General features: G+C 36.2%; 1 protein-coding gene across 7 annotated transcripts in view; it reads left to right on the plus strand.

Moving 5' to 3' along the window:
* The window catches only part of Srrm234 (Serine-arginine repetitive matrix 2/3/4), a 391,760-nt gene that overhangs the window by 349,058 nt on the left and 28,210 nt on the right, over positions 1 to 14,492 (plus strand). For all 7 annotated transcript variants that reach the window (XM_081770790.1, XM_081770792.1, XM_081770791.1 and 4 more), the window contains 2 exons: positions 3,287 to 4,849; positions 10,242 to 10,649. In XM_081770790.1, the coding sequence (XP_081626916.1) occupies positions 3,287 to 4,849; positions 10,242 to 10,649 (1,971 nt within the window). The remainder of the gene's footprint in view (positions 1 to 3,286; positions 4,850 to 10,241; positions 10,650 to 14,492) is intronic.

Genomic DNA, 14,492 nt, shown 5'->3' on the forward strand with positions numbered 1-14,492 from the left:
CAACCTGGTAAATGTATAGTTAATATAGTCATAGTGATGCTATGGAGGGAAACCGCCTTGTGAATGGGTAGTTCGAGCGAAGTAAATGCCGAACCCTTTTATATGTAATTGTAAGTGCGTTGAATCCTTCATGAGTAATCACGCTTGTGGCGCCAGTGATAAATGTTACCTGTGTTGCTAATGTGGAATCCTAGATGCCCTAACGATTTATGGTATTTTTCATACTCTAGTCTCCATTGTCTGTATAGCTGTCGTCCTCAGTTTAAGGTGAGATTATTTGTTCCTTAAAGTTCGAAATTACGTCAGTCACAATTAGTTGTATGTATATATCTATGTATCAAAAGAAGGAAAGAAATTACGAAGCCAGTGATTACCGTTGACACTCAAGAAACCACATTAAAGGAATCTGGAAAAGCGATATCCTGAACATTAAAAAATTACGAGTCTACACTTCATCATTCGAAGACGTAATGCGTGAAGGTGTGACACAACTGTTATTATTAAATAATAACATTATTATTTGATTTTAATAACTGTATGTTAAAAATGTTTTGATATTACAAACTAAATACAACTGTTACTTAAAAAGTATTTCACAAGATACCAAAACAATATGATACAGAATGAAAATGCAGTTGAGTTCGTTCCTCTAGTCGCTGCCTTAACTTAGATTTTGAGGGAAATGTTATTCTGGTAACACTGTAATTCCTATGGATGACAACACTGAAAATTTTTCAGGTTCATATTTTCTGTTGTAGAATAACATTATCTATGGTTGTTGTAAATTGCATTTCATTATCTTCTTTCACTTATGAATAAACAAGCAAAAGAAAAATGATACATTTTGTATTATTTTTAGTAAGTCAGGCTCTTAAAGCATCCTAAATCATTTTTAGTGTACACTTGTACATCTTTTAAGCACAGAAGAACATATTACATCACTAATGTTGTTAGATAATAATTTATCAAATTCAAAAATGTCGTAGATCCGTAATTTTTCCTGATTGTGGGTTGCGTGTCGAAATGAAGGTACACTGTTCGGGAAAATGCTGTATAAACAACTCAATCACATTTGATACTTGTAGTCATGTAACCACCACAAACACATATTCATTCTTTGTTAACTTTCTGTTCCTTCTAAATTTACTTAATTACAAATGTAACAAGGTTTAAATTCTTTATAAAATAACTTTTTACAACATATTATTCAGAACTACGCCATAACTTATTCTTTACGTCAATTAGCTGCTGCTACTTGAGTCAGTTGAGATCTGGATAACTGCTAGTGTCAATCGACTTATGGTCCATCCTGTATATTATACTCAGAAAATCCAGCATTGATGGCGAGGGCGAATACCACACATGATCCTATAGAAACAAATGTCAAAGTCGGCTGATACGCTTTGGTCTTTCAGAGTTGTTGTGCCATGGAAATATAATATTTAAAGTAGAGTAAAGGGTGCTTTCATATGGGACAGGCTCAGGTGGCGCAGTGGTAATATTACTTAAATATTATATATAAGATGTACCCAGTATAATCCTGCGGCAGTCTCTGCTCCAGCGGCTCTGATTTCTGTATAACTTTAGAGGGAGAAGGGCATCGAAGTATAAAGATATCCAGATTTTGAGAGACCCAAGCAAATTTGGAGGAGAGGGGACTCTGCGTCCAGGTTCTGCCCCTCAAGATTTTCCCAGGTACCCAGCGTACAGAAACTGGGTAATTCCTGAGCCACTGTGGAACGAAAATAGAACGAGAAATAAATTCCTCCCGCCGCATAGGGAATATGCTTTATATATATATACAAAGTGTGATCAAAAAATATGGTGAATGAATTTTTTTAGCAGCAGTTGCTGACGCTACAACCATTTGACGTAATTTGTCCGATAGCCTGATCCCTTGAGACACGCAGCATGAAGTTGGAACACGTTCTGACCTGTCAGTCAGCGTCCAGAGCCGCTAGAGTGAGATGGTGTTTACCTTGTCTGTCGCGTATCATGGATTTCGAACAACGCGTGAACTTTAAGTTCTGTTTCAAGTTGCAAAAAATGCCAAAGAAACTAATGAAATGTTGAAATTGGTGTATGGCAAAATGCTATAACTCTGAAGACTGTTTACTAGTGGTGTGAGCGATTTAAAAGCGAAAATGAGTCGGTAGAAGACGAGCAACGTTCGCGACGTCCAGTAACCTCAAAAACAGAAGAAAACGTGCAAAAAATGGCAAAAATTGTTCGTTCAAGCAGGCGAATAACTATTCGAGAGCTTTCTAAAGAACTAAACATCTCGTACGGATCCATCTAAAGTATTTTAACAGCGGATTGGCAAGTAAGAAGAATAAGTGCGAAATTCGTTTCCCTACGCGTGTTTTTTGGCCGAAAATATATAACTGTTTGTCCATATCCACGGTAATCTCTGGATATAGCATTATGTCACTTCTGGGTCTTCCCAATAATCCAAATTGTGCTAAAAAGAAGACGTTTTGACCATTCCTGACATTGAGAGGGCCACGCCTGAGCAGCTGAACGCCACGAAGAAACCTTCCAGAAATGCTTCCAGTCATGGATTCGACGTTGGGATAAGTGTATTGCTAGCCAAGGGCAATACCTTGAAGGACATTAAATCAAATTCCATGTAAGCTTTATTACTTTGTTTCTAATAAAATTATTCACCGTACTTTTTGATCACACCTCATTTATATAATACTCGCACTAAAACACGTTATTTTCTTATATAAGGTTGCAATTAGGAATTGATAAATTATTATAATTTAATAAACCATCCAACCAGTTTGAGTTTTAAAAGTCTTCATTTATAGGTAATCGGTTGAGTAGAATTTAGCACCTGTTCAGTAGTGAGGCTGTATGAGACGTGGATCTACAGCTTAACGTGGGATCTGGACCACATGAGCTCTCACCGGAAATTGAACCTGGATCTTCCACGCCAAAGACGCATATCATTTATAAGTGAGTAAGTTCATTGTTGAATTAGAATACGTTATTCAATGAACTGTGATTCTTCGGTCAACAAAATGTTACATTTTCTTTAAACTTTTTTTTTTTTTTTTTTAATTTAGTACCTACCCTGCTGTTAAAATATCAATAACTGTATAAAGAAGCAATTTATTTTTATACTAGGGCGCAAACGGCAATCATGCCTAAAGATAGTGGTACACAGGTTTTAGAAGGATATATTGGTAAATTTTATAGACTATGATGAGTGAGAGAGAGAGAGAGAGAAAAGTTTCTGAAATTATAATTGTTACTTAATTATGCGTTATTTTGTTTTCAGTTCACCTGATCGAAGAAGTCACTTTTACCGGAAACACAACAGTGAATTAGAGAAAGTAACAAGTCGTTCGAAAAGTAAGCCCAAATCGGTGTCTCCTGTAAGCAATAAATCTCATAACTCAATAGGACATTCAAACTCGTTGGATAAAGAATCTAGAAAACTTGGTCGTGAGAATGGCAGCAGGTCAGATGTACGCAAGACGAAAGATTTGAAAAAGTCTGGAAAGGCAAGGAGTAATGATGATAGTTATGATGAGGATGATGATAGAGAAGAAGAAAGGGGGAGAAGAAAGAAGAGAGACCGGGAAAAGAAGTTGAGAAAGCGATCATCGTCATCGAAGCGTCACTCGACTTCTGTAGATAGTGGTAGTTCAACTAGTCGCAGTAGGTCACCAGTGAGAAACAATCGATCTGTCACGAGTTCAGAGCGTTCTAGAAGGAAAACGCGATCTTCCGCTTCTCCTAAGTCAAATCGATCATCGTCCGCTCATTCCAAAAAATCCCAAAAGAAATTCAAAGCTGCATCCACGTCTACAACTTCCCTACCGTTGTTGTCGCTCAATGAATATCGAGAAAGCAGTAGCAGAAGCTCCAGTCTTAGTTACTCTCCCGTAGAAAAAAATCCAGAACGCTACAGAGATATACTAGAAACATCTCCGTCGTCAAAGTCACAAAAGAAGAATGACACTGCTGAGAAAGGATCGGTGGTCTTGAGTTCTAATAAATCCACGTCGACTGATGAACTGTCAACCAAAAAGAAGAAACCAAAGCAAAAGTCCAAAACACGAACCGCACCGTTAGTTCAGCCTCGAGTGCGGCTACGTTCTTCAAGCTCCGAGAAAGAAGACGAAGAAGTTGAAGAAGGAGAGATTCGAACACCGAAAGTTAAATCTGGGCTTAGTGATAAGGGAAAGAAAACAAGTACTCCTGCTTTGTCGTCAAACACACAGCCATCAATCTCACCAAAACCAACAACAGAAAAAGTAAGAATTGAGCTAAAGAGAAAAATAGTGAATCTTGAACCAAGTACTGCCCTGATACAGCAGCAACAGAAGGAAGTGCTAGCTAAGAAATCCACCGATGATAAACCAAAACCAGATACTGTACAGAAAAATAGTCAGCAGACTGCTAGTGACAAGCCAGAGAATGATATAACTAAAGTAGATAACGATTGTCAGTCACAACTTAATTCTACTGTGCCTGCTGGTTCCTCCACGTCAATAGCTACATCTCCAAACAGCCCTGAAAAGCCTTCAACATCCATTGTCTCTAGTGAGCCTGTAGCTTCCAAAGGACCACAGGAAAATTCATCCACTGGCGCGGTTACCAATAGTACTACAACAACCAATATAGATAAAACAAGTGGCATTGTGCCGACCGTAAGCAAAGTTCCATCGATAGTTAGTAAATTGGTGAAAAGTAAACCACGGACTCCGAGTGAATCGCCGCCACCTCTTCGAAGGAAACGATATTCCCAGTCCAGAAGCAGATCGAGGTCCGGCTCTCGAAGAAGATCACTTCCAAAATCCTTCAAATCTCGCAGTTCTTCCAGGTCAAGTTACAGGTTAGTAGCATTATTCATATTTCTTTTCTATTTGATAAGAGTTTCTTTTCATTCAACAAAATCTATAGATTAAAATACTAGGTTTATATGTTTGTGGACAATTCGCTTGACAGTGATATATCTGAAACAACAAGCTCTAGGAAAATGCTTTTCACTGATCTATTTCAAATTTTGTGTAGATTGTTCAGTTCTAAATGAATATTTTAAAAATGGACGCTATTTCTTTATTACATTTTTAGGGGTATATTTTAAAAAGTAAGCACCATATCATACGAGTTATACATTCCAACACTACATATTTGTATACAGGAGTTGTATATCTCAGGCGTTTGTTTCATGGCCAAGTGATAATGAAAAAGGAAGGATAACCATTCCTCCAGTCTAAGATGAATCTTTATTGTTTGGAGTGTTTTGCTCAATGAACAGCGTATACCACTGACATTGTAATTAATTGTGTGTGTAATATATTTGTTTATTACGTATTGCATGCAAGAAGAAAAAAAACACTGATCCTACATGAATTAGAAATTCCAACCGGAAGTAGGCTAAATCTTGCAAACAGTGCGAGATATTGAAAAAATAATCGAAAAAAAATCTCCTCTTTATGATGCCCCTTGCCGATTTTTATGAAGAAGTGCTTCATTTGTGTCTGTAAAGGGACATGTACAAATGTGAAGAATGACAAGGAGGTTCATGCTCATATGTGAATGATGAGCTGTGTAGATAGCGCAGGTTCAGGTAGTAGTGTAAATAGTCCTTCTCAGTTATGAAGTTGAATATTTATTCTTTAGTGTTGGTAAAAGCTTTCTGATATATTGCAAAAGGGATCTTTCGGCGACATTATAAAAGAAAAAAAAAAGGATTTTCGCGGTTTATGCAGATTTAATAAACTGTTTATTATATTTATGGTAAAAAATAGGAGACCCCTCTGATTTTTAAAGGGGAAGTGTGAGTGCGCGAGCAAGTGTATCGAAAACTGCTAGTGTAATAGTTGTATCGAGGGCAACAAATCCAAGGTGAGACAGCATACAGAACTCGTGGCAAGACATCATTCGACAAAGGGGAGGAACGGAAGCAAAGCTTAGGTAAGAGGGATGCCCAAACATTGGTAGAATCGTAGAAGTAATGCGACACAAACTGACTCCAGAACTCAGTTATCATGTCAGCTCCCTGTTTTTCCATTCACAGTCCAACGAAAGCTGCATAACTTAACATATGTAGTCGGACTGCGATTTCGAAACTTTTGATTACCGTCGTTAACGCAAAGAATTTAAAAGATGATACCGAGAATATAATGTATGAATACTGATGGTTGAAAGAAAATAATATTGTTCGATGATTGTATCGTTCCCCCGTTCTCAGACTGTATTTATGTGCAGCGGATACCCAAGTAGGAGTATGCTTCGGATTGTCTCCCTGTCTACCAGTGGCGGATACAGGGGAAGAGTGGTGGAGGCAACCACGTGTCCCCAGAGGCTGTTTATTTCTAAGCTCGCTATTTAGCATTACGTCACATTTATTATAGCATATTATATAAAATCTACCAACAAATCACTCACGTGTATATCATTTGTTATATTATGTGCTGAAAATTTATATTATAGCTACTTACATGACTACTTATATAGTTACTTTATTCTGTTTTGATGTAAAACTCCATATTTCTAGCCTACGTTCATCGTCCAGGAGGCGATCCGCCCCCTCCAAACGACCCTTTTGCATTAACAGCGGTTGTCTATCGGTAAACTTGGCGGCCGCTCTGTGGTTTATTTACTTTATTGTTACAGTTTTCTAGACATTACTAACACCTACGGCATTAAGTCCGTCACGTATGAGGGATGACGTTCCTCGGCGAGCACACTATCCAGGGTAACGGGGAAGGAAGGAAGCATATGTTGGGTACCTTCTGCATGTTAGGTACCTTCCCGTCAATTGCTTGGTGTGAATGAGGAAAAAAACCTTATTCAGGATGACTAAGCTGAAAAGATACTACATCTTTTCGACCGAATGTCCCCACCGGGAATTAAACCAAAGGTGAGAGCGTTAACGATTATGCTACGCGGGATCTCGCCACTCCGTGGTTATGTGAGCTACAATATCATGGTATTCCGTTGACCTGCTATTACTTGCAAAGTACACATTACTGTCTGACATTATGCGACATTTTATTCCATCAGATGCATTCTGTGATGTATAGATATTGTTCTTTACGAATCTTCTAAGATGACAGTACACATACAATCAGATCTGTTCACACGTGATTTGAGAAACATCAGGGTAACGAACCTTAAGAGAGACACAGGATTCCAACTCAGTAAAACATGGACACCAATCATATCCCGCCATTTCAAGCACCAATCAGAAGCCGCCATTTCAACCACCAATCAGAAAAGTCCAATCATACATACATGAGTATATATATTCCATACACTCTAGTGCATCATCATATTCGCCTGAAGATGAGGACGATGTCAGCCCTCGAAACGCCGCACAATATAACGTTATTTACCTGGCTGCTAGCCCGAGAAGACCTGTTCATAATACGTCGCCAGGAAAGTTTCAATAGATACTATTAAACATCTTTAGTTAATTGTAAGAGTAGAGTATTCAGTATACATTTCCTTATCCATCAGCGAAGTGTTGCAATGCATGAAGTTTGATCCACTGTTCCTGTGCAAACGATTCTCAAGTTGTCGATATTGTGAGGAATAAAAGTTGTAGTAAAGGGTAAAAGTAGACCAATATTCAATGCCTTATTAATCAGTTACATTTTTTAAACCAACATTCAATGCCTTATTAATCAGTAACATTTTTAGATCACCATTCAGTGTCTTATTACTGATATTCAGTTACATTTTTTTAGACCAGCATTCAATGCCTTATTAATCAGTTACATTTTTAGACCAGCATTCAGTGCCTTATTATTCACTTACATTTTTTTAGACCAGCATTCAATAACTTATTAATCAGTTACATTTTTTAGACCAGCATCCAATGCCATGTTAATCAGTTACATTTTTTAGACCAGCATTCAATGCCTTATTAATCAATTACATTTTTTTAGACCAGCATCCAATGCCATCTTAATCAGTTACATTTTTTAGACCAGCATCCAATGCTTTATTATTCAGTTACATTTTTTAGACCAGCATTCAATACCTTATTAATCAGTTACATTTTTTAGACCAGCATTCAATGCCTTATTAATTAGTTACATTTTGTTAAGGGTTTCATTACATACTAGCATGGACTAAATGGAATGTAACTTGCAGCATAGTAGAGTAGTTTGGGTTGTCTAACTTGAGGGGCTTTGATATACTCTATACTTTCTGAATCTCCAGAACGTGACCTCCCCAATCCCTCCTCGAGTCGGCTGTCGATATCTTAGAATGCTTTGGTGACCTGGCGGTGCAGAGAAAAATTGTCTAAGGAATGCGCGCTGTACAGTAACAGGAAAATACTTCTCATGTTCCAAAACACAGAATGCTTTCTGCTTCAGAGACGCCATTTTGAAAACGATTTGTGCTGCCATCTGTCGCCACGAGCTGTGATTACGAATGTGAGAAATTACGCTTTCAATCAAATGTGTTCTCTCTTTCCATCATTAGCACAAACGTGTGAATATGATAACAATGTAAATTACAGAACATATTCCGTAAAACATAACATAAAACCCATTGTGTAAAATTTCAAATTTGTTACTTGACTCCTTATCCAAATCAACCTTTCATACATAGGCTATGTACCTGGACTGTACATAAATGATTATTCTGCATATGAAGATCTAGGCACTGAAGGGAGGACAATATTAAGATAGATTTCATAATGAAGAAACTGGATCCAGTTGGCTAAGATCAGAAGCCAGTGGAGAGCTTTTGTGAATATGGCTTTGAACTTCCGGGTTCTATATGCCATAGGGTTAGTTAGTTAATGTGAATAATTATTATTACTGAAATAAATAACTTCCGGGCATTAGCTTCAGCTCGTTCTGTTTAGTAATAACACTAGAAAATGCACATTAGTGATGAATATAATCTTCTGTGCAGAAATTAGCATATACGTATCTCGTGTTTTATTAATTATAATAATTAAGATTGGTTGTAGGCTTGCCAAATAATGTTAAGTTAGATAATTAAAGTTTTATAGAAGATTAATGTTACAGAGAAAGGTAAGGGTTATGAATATCTTTACAATCAATATAAAAATTTATACTATTTACTATAAAAACAAATATCTTACAAAAATTCTATACCGGGCGTATGATTTTGGGAGTATCAGAGACATATATTGTTGCAAGAACACTACCTGTGGCCATTAGTAAGTTACCAGTATCGAAACTATTAGCCTTGCAAAATTCATTTTTTCTTTTTCACATAAGTTTTGCAATTTGTTAGGTGTCTCCTTGCAGTAAGTGGTTCATAAATATAGGGATAAAATTAGCTGTTGCGCTTTCTCTGTTAATTCATCTAAGATGCCACACAACTGCAATAATGAGTCCAGAGAACATCTGCATGACTCTCCGTATAGGGAAGCTAAATAAGATATGAATTCCTCCTACCTTGTGTCTGTTATATACAAAAAGTGTGCTATACACACTGATCTGAGATTAAAACCTCATTTAGTTTTCCCATTGTTGATTGTGGAACAACTTCTCCCTTTCTTTTGGCAGAGAGCGTCTTTGTGTTTGTACTTTTATTTGTATATATCATTTATTATTATTATTATTATTATTATTATTATTATTATTATTATTATTATTGTTATTGTTATTGCTGAGCACCACCCTAGTTACTCGATCAGCATTTATTTGCATTTCTCATCTTTATTAGTCTAGTAAACAGAAGTGAATAATATATTTAAACTGAAGATAACGTTTCACTGTGTCTTTTCTTAAATATAATACATAAATTATATTTTGGACCAAAGGAATAATACTTGTTGGTATCTTCTTTATTACATTGCGACACAAGGTTGAATTCACTACTTTTAATTTTTGTTATTTTATTAAGGATTGACTTTTGTTTTATTTTCTGTTTTCCCGAAGGACAATTTTGCAAAAAATATCACTTTTTCTTCTCTTTTTCCTTCCTATTCATCAACCTTTTATTGCAGTACGAACCCAGTAGCTGTTTGAAATATAGATAATAAAGGTATAAAATTAAAATTTATGCTTCAGCCACGTGAGAATTTTAAAATCTTACATGCTTTGAAAATCTAGGATCCAATTTTCCTCGGAAGAGAATAACTACAGCAGCAGATGTTCTGGAGCCTCACATATAGAAGAGAATTCAAAGACCTACGGTGAACTTTTAAGAAAATGTGATGAAAATTTGTAAACATGTGGAGTACGATGTGCATTTTTATTTTAAAAATTTTTTGCTGTCTTTTCCAGGAGTCCGCGAAAGAGCCGTAGTCGAACTCGCAGCCGTAGCTCGTCTCGCCATAGTCACCGTAGCCATCATAGTACAAAGAGCCGGACCAGCAGACATAGCAAACACAGCGCTAAGAGTCGCAGCAGGAGTTCATCGTATAGTCGATCTAGCAGATCAAGAAGTCGCAGTTATTCCAGAAGCAGAACTCGTACCCATAGTCGCAGTCGATCCAGAAGTCGGTCTCGTAGTCGAACCCGTTCACATTCCAGGAGTTCTAGCAGAAGCAAGTCTCGCTCACGCAGCCGAAGTACCAGTCGTAGTCGCTCAGTCTCCAGTCACTCCAGTAGGTCAAGGGCACGATCCAGGTCACCTTCTATTCCTCGCAGACGAGGATCGCCAAGTTTTCTAGATAGGCGACGAATAACAAGGTAAGGAATTATGTCCATAGAGAATGTGTATAGGAGTAATTTAATCCATATTATAATGATTATTCCATCAGTTGCTAACCAAATATTGCAGCAATTTAGTGTTTGGTATTGTTTTACACTTACTTGTTACAAAATTATGATTGTTGCATATTTTTCGCTTACCCTTATAATATATACATGCATTGCTAAATGTCAAAAGAATGCGCAGGATAGTTTATATTAGTATTAAATTTTAATAAGTATAATGTTAAATATAAGCGATAAGAGTGAGATATTTGTACATTACGAATAAGCTTCCTAAGGTTTAATTTCAACTTATTTCGCATCAGATAGTTCCAACTATCGGCCTATCATATGCTACTATTGTTGTAATTTCTCTCAGCAATAATAATGAGAATATACGAAAGTTAGTCAAAAAGTTAGCTACACTGTTTAAGAAAATAAAACAGGATAGAAATTTTACAATAACTGTGAAGTTCCATTCACAGTCTACTTTTCAACCTAATTACCTCCGTTATTTAAGCATTTGTCGAGGCGTGGTACAAGTTTATCTATGCCTTCTGCAGAGAAATCCCATCCAATGCCTCATAACCATTCTTGCGCTGCAGCTTTCACCTCGTCATTCGAGTGGTATCGTCGCTTTGAAAGTTGGTCTTTCATGGGACCAAATACATGGAAGTCACACGGTGAAAGATCTGGGCTATAAGGAGGGTGATCCCACAGTTCCTACCTAAACTTTGTCAGAAGTTCGCACGTTTGTTGTGCTGCATGCGGTCTTTACGTGACATTGCATTTGAAGGGTAAGGGAAAAAAACAAGGAATGTCACAAAACTGCATTTTCGAGATAACGGCGTTTTAATATTGAAAACCGTGTACAAAGAATAGGATTATGAAATCTTTTGCCACTTTTTACATGAATATTTCTACATTTACGCATGCATGGCATAGATAGTCAAATAGTGCCAAGAGTCACCAACAGATAGGACAAAGCACCCGAAAAAGCACATACATGGACATTCCTTATTTTTTCCCCGTACCCTTCATTTTCACCATACACTTCATGCAACTGCCGATAGATTTCAGCGCAGTTACACCTTTTCGCCCACGAAAAACGAATCACTGCATGCATTTCCAATTTGGACGCCATTTGCATCTGTCGAGACATGTTTACGACTACATGTTTACATCAGAACACCTCCACTTGCCTCATGAAAGTCGCTGCGTCACACGTACACCTACGTGTTTGCAGTGTTGCTACACAGTTTCATCAAAATAGCCTTTGACCGAAAATATTTACGAAGGAGTGCAACTAACTTTCTGACTGACCCACGTATTTAGGCTATGCTTCACCGTGGGTTCAAAAGATTATACTTTTTTATTTAAGCTAGGAATGTCATTTCGTTAAGCTATGTCAGCATTTAGTAAGTTGTATTTTTTAGTTTCTTAATTAGTAATCCAGGTTATGTAATTTCTATAGAAGTCACATTTCCTTTCATTGTCAACTTTCTTTCCTTCATGAAAGTACTTATGAAACTATAAATTAAAAACTAAATATTTTTGTCGAAAATAGTTTGTCATAGTATTTGTTCGGAAAGGCATCTTTTAATATTTTATATTTACTATGAACAAAGAAGTTACATTCCCCTTTCTTTTAATGTGAATTAGCATTTTGTGAGACGGTGTGGTGTTCTAAATTTGCTTTAATATAAGCGTGCGATTTTACTAGTATCAGAATTTGTATAATTCGATACTAATATGAAAAATAGAAGGAAGTTACCTTCTCTTAGATAATTTCAATTGTATTTTCAAAAATATAGAAATTTGCAATTTGTCATCGTCTATTGGCAGTATTGATTTATAGTTCCATTGAAAAGCAGATTAGCAATGGATGCTTTAATTTTGTAAGGAAGTCAGTCTCTTTTAGCGTACCCTGTAGTTTTAAGCCTTTCCCAGAAAACTTCCTGAGCTTCCAGCATTATTTTATTTAAAGCAGGAAACGAAATGTTAACTTGTTAACTTAAGAAGTAAATAATGATTCCACGACATAAATATTCTTGAATCAGTGCATGGTTGTAGTATCTTTTTAAAAGAATTCGGTAGTTAGTTGTTAATAGCCTGGCCAAATCAGAACTGAATTACACTCGTGATTTACATATTTTTATGCCATCTTAGAGAAAGAAATATTGCTATAGGAAGATTTATCTGTGCATTTAACAGTATTAACTGATTTTAAAATTTTAGCTCTTCTTACGTGATGGACCTGTTCAGCAGTTCCGAAGAGTATTCTTGAAAGTGCAGAAATGATACATTTTCTGTTTTTCCAGTCCGTTCTTTTATTTTGCTTTACGATTTTTTTTTTGTTTTTGTTTTTCTTATTTATTTATTTATTTATTTATTTATTTATTTATTTATTTATTTATGTTTGTTTAACAAAATTATACCCATCAGTATTCAGAAACAATGCACTTTTATTAGTAGAAAGGAGTACAGTGTTAAAAAAAAAATTGTCTTCAGATAATTTTTCTACTTTAGCACCATTTTGAACGCCATAACACATCTATCTTGATTCTTATGACACACTTTCTCTTTATATGTTCAATTGAAAATATGTTTATGTAATTTCTTTTCGCATATAATTGCTTCCACTCTAATTTTAAATTAAATCAGAATGACAATAAATATGTCTGCCGTATCTAATGAACAACCTATCTCAGCGTGAATATATCTATACACTTTCTTTTAACATGTTGTTATATATATAGTATTTTATACTTAAAATTTGTACAGTTCTCGGAATATCATATGTAAAGCGAATACATTAAACTCTTCTGCTTTCTCCTCTGGTGCTTGGGGTCCCGGGTTCGATCCCAGCCCCCGCCAAGTGAACTTTGTGGTGGACAAACACGGTGTGTGGGAGTTTTCTCGGGGTTCTCCCGTTTCCTCCCACTTTCTTCATTCCACCATTTCATTCATTACTCATCATTACCGTCTCCTTTAGCCTAACCGGCATAATCGTGGGACGTAAAACTCAGATTTCATTTCTGCTTTCTATCGAAGCATCATCTTCAAAATCACTTCTCTTAATAATATTGATGCTTTCAGTGACACATTTCTTTGTCATATATAAGCCACGTTTCGTTGCGGATGAATTAACCCCTCTCTGGTTTACATTCTAACTATTTATTTTAGCTTTTAATTACGTACATATATTATGGTAAATTAATAAAAGAATACTTACTGATGCATAAATGACTCTGAACGAAAATTATTGCTCCAAAAGTTTCGTTTCAAGTCTGTAAGTAAAAGTTAATGAAAACACATCTATCTTCCAGAAGCTCTCTGACCCTATCCGTAGATTGTGTTACCGCAGCAAAAATTTCTTATACTCATTTACATTTTAAAGCCTTACTTGCAATTCTATATTTACAAACATGCTGTCCACGATTACGGTTAGCTCGAATTGGAAAGTTAAGAATGGATGTTCAAATCTAGAATTTACATGGAATAGATGAAGTGTAAAGCCTCTAATAGTGAGAAATCGTGCATAACTTAAAAACGATGTCCACACTTTGATTTTTGAAATAACATCCAAAAGCTGCTTGGTTACCATGATAAAAATTCAACACTTGCTACTATAATTCTGGTGTTCTTTTTATTTGGATCAGTCTTACGATTCAAGAATCCTACCTTTTAGCCGCTCACTTGAAGTAGGCTACAACTCTGTCCATGTGACTACTGTTAAATCCTGTATCGTGTCTGATAGCCACTAATATCGATAGACATTTCGTAGGAACAATCTGATGTTACCCAACAAGCAGTGGTGCTATTTAGCCGGTTCGAGCA

This window comes from Thermobia domestica, chromosome 9 (genome assembly GCF_964235325.1).
Source record: "Thermobia domestica chromosome 9, izTheDome1.hap1.1, whole genome shotgun sequence".
In the NCBI taxonomy this organism is placed as follows: Eukaryota; Metazoa; Arthropoda; class Insecta; order Zygentoma; family Lepismatidae; genus Thermobia; species Thermobia domestica.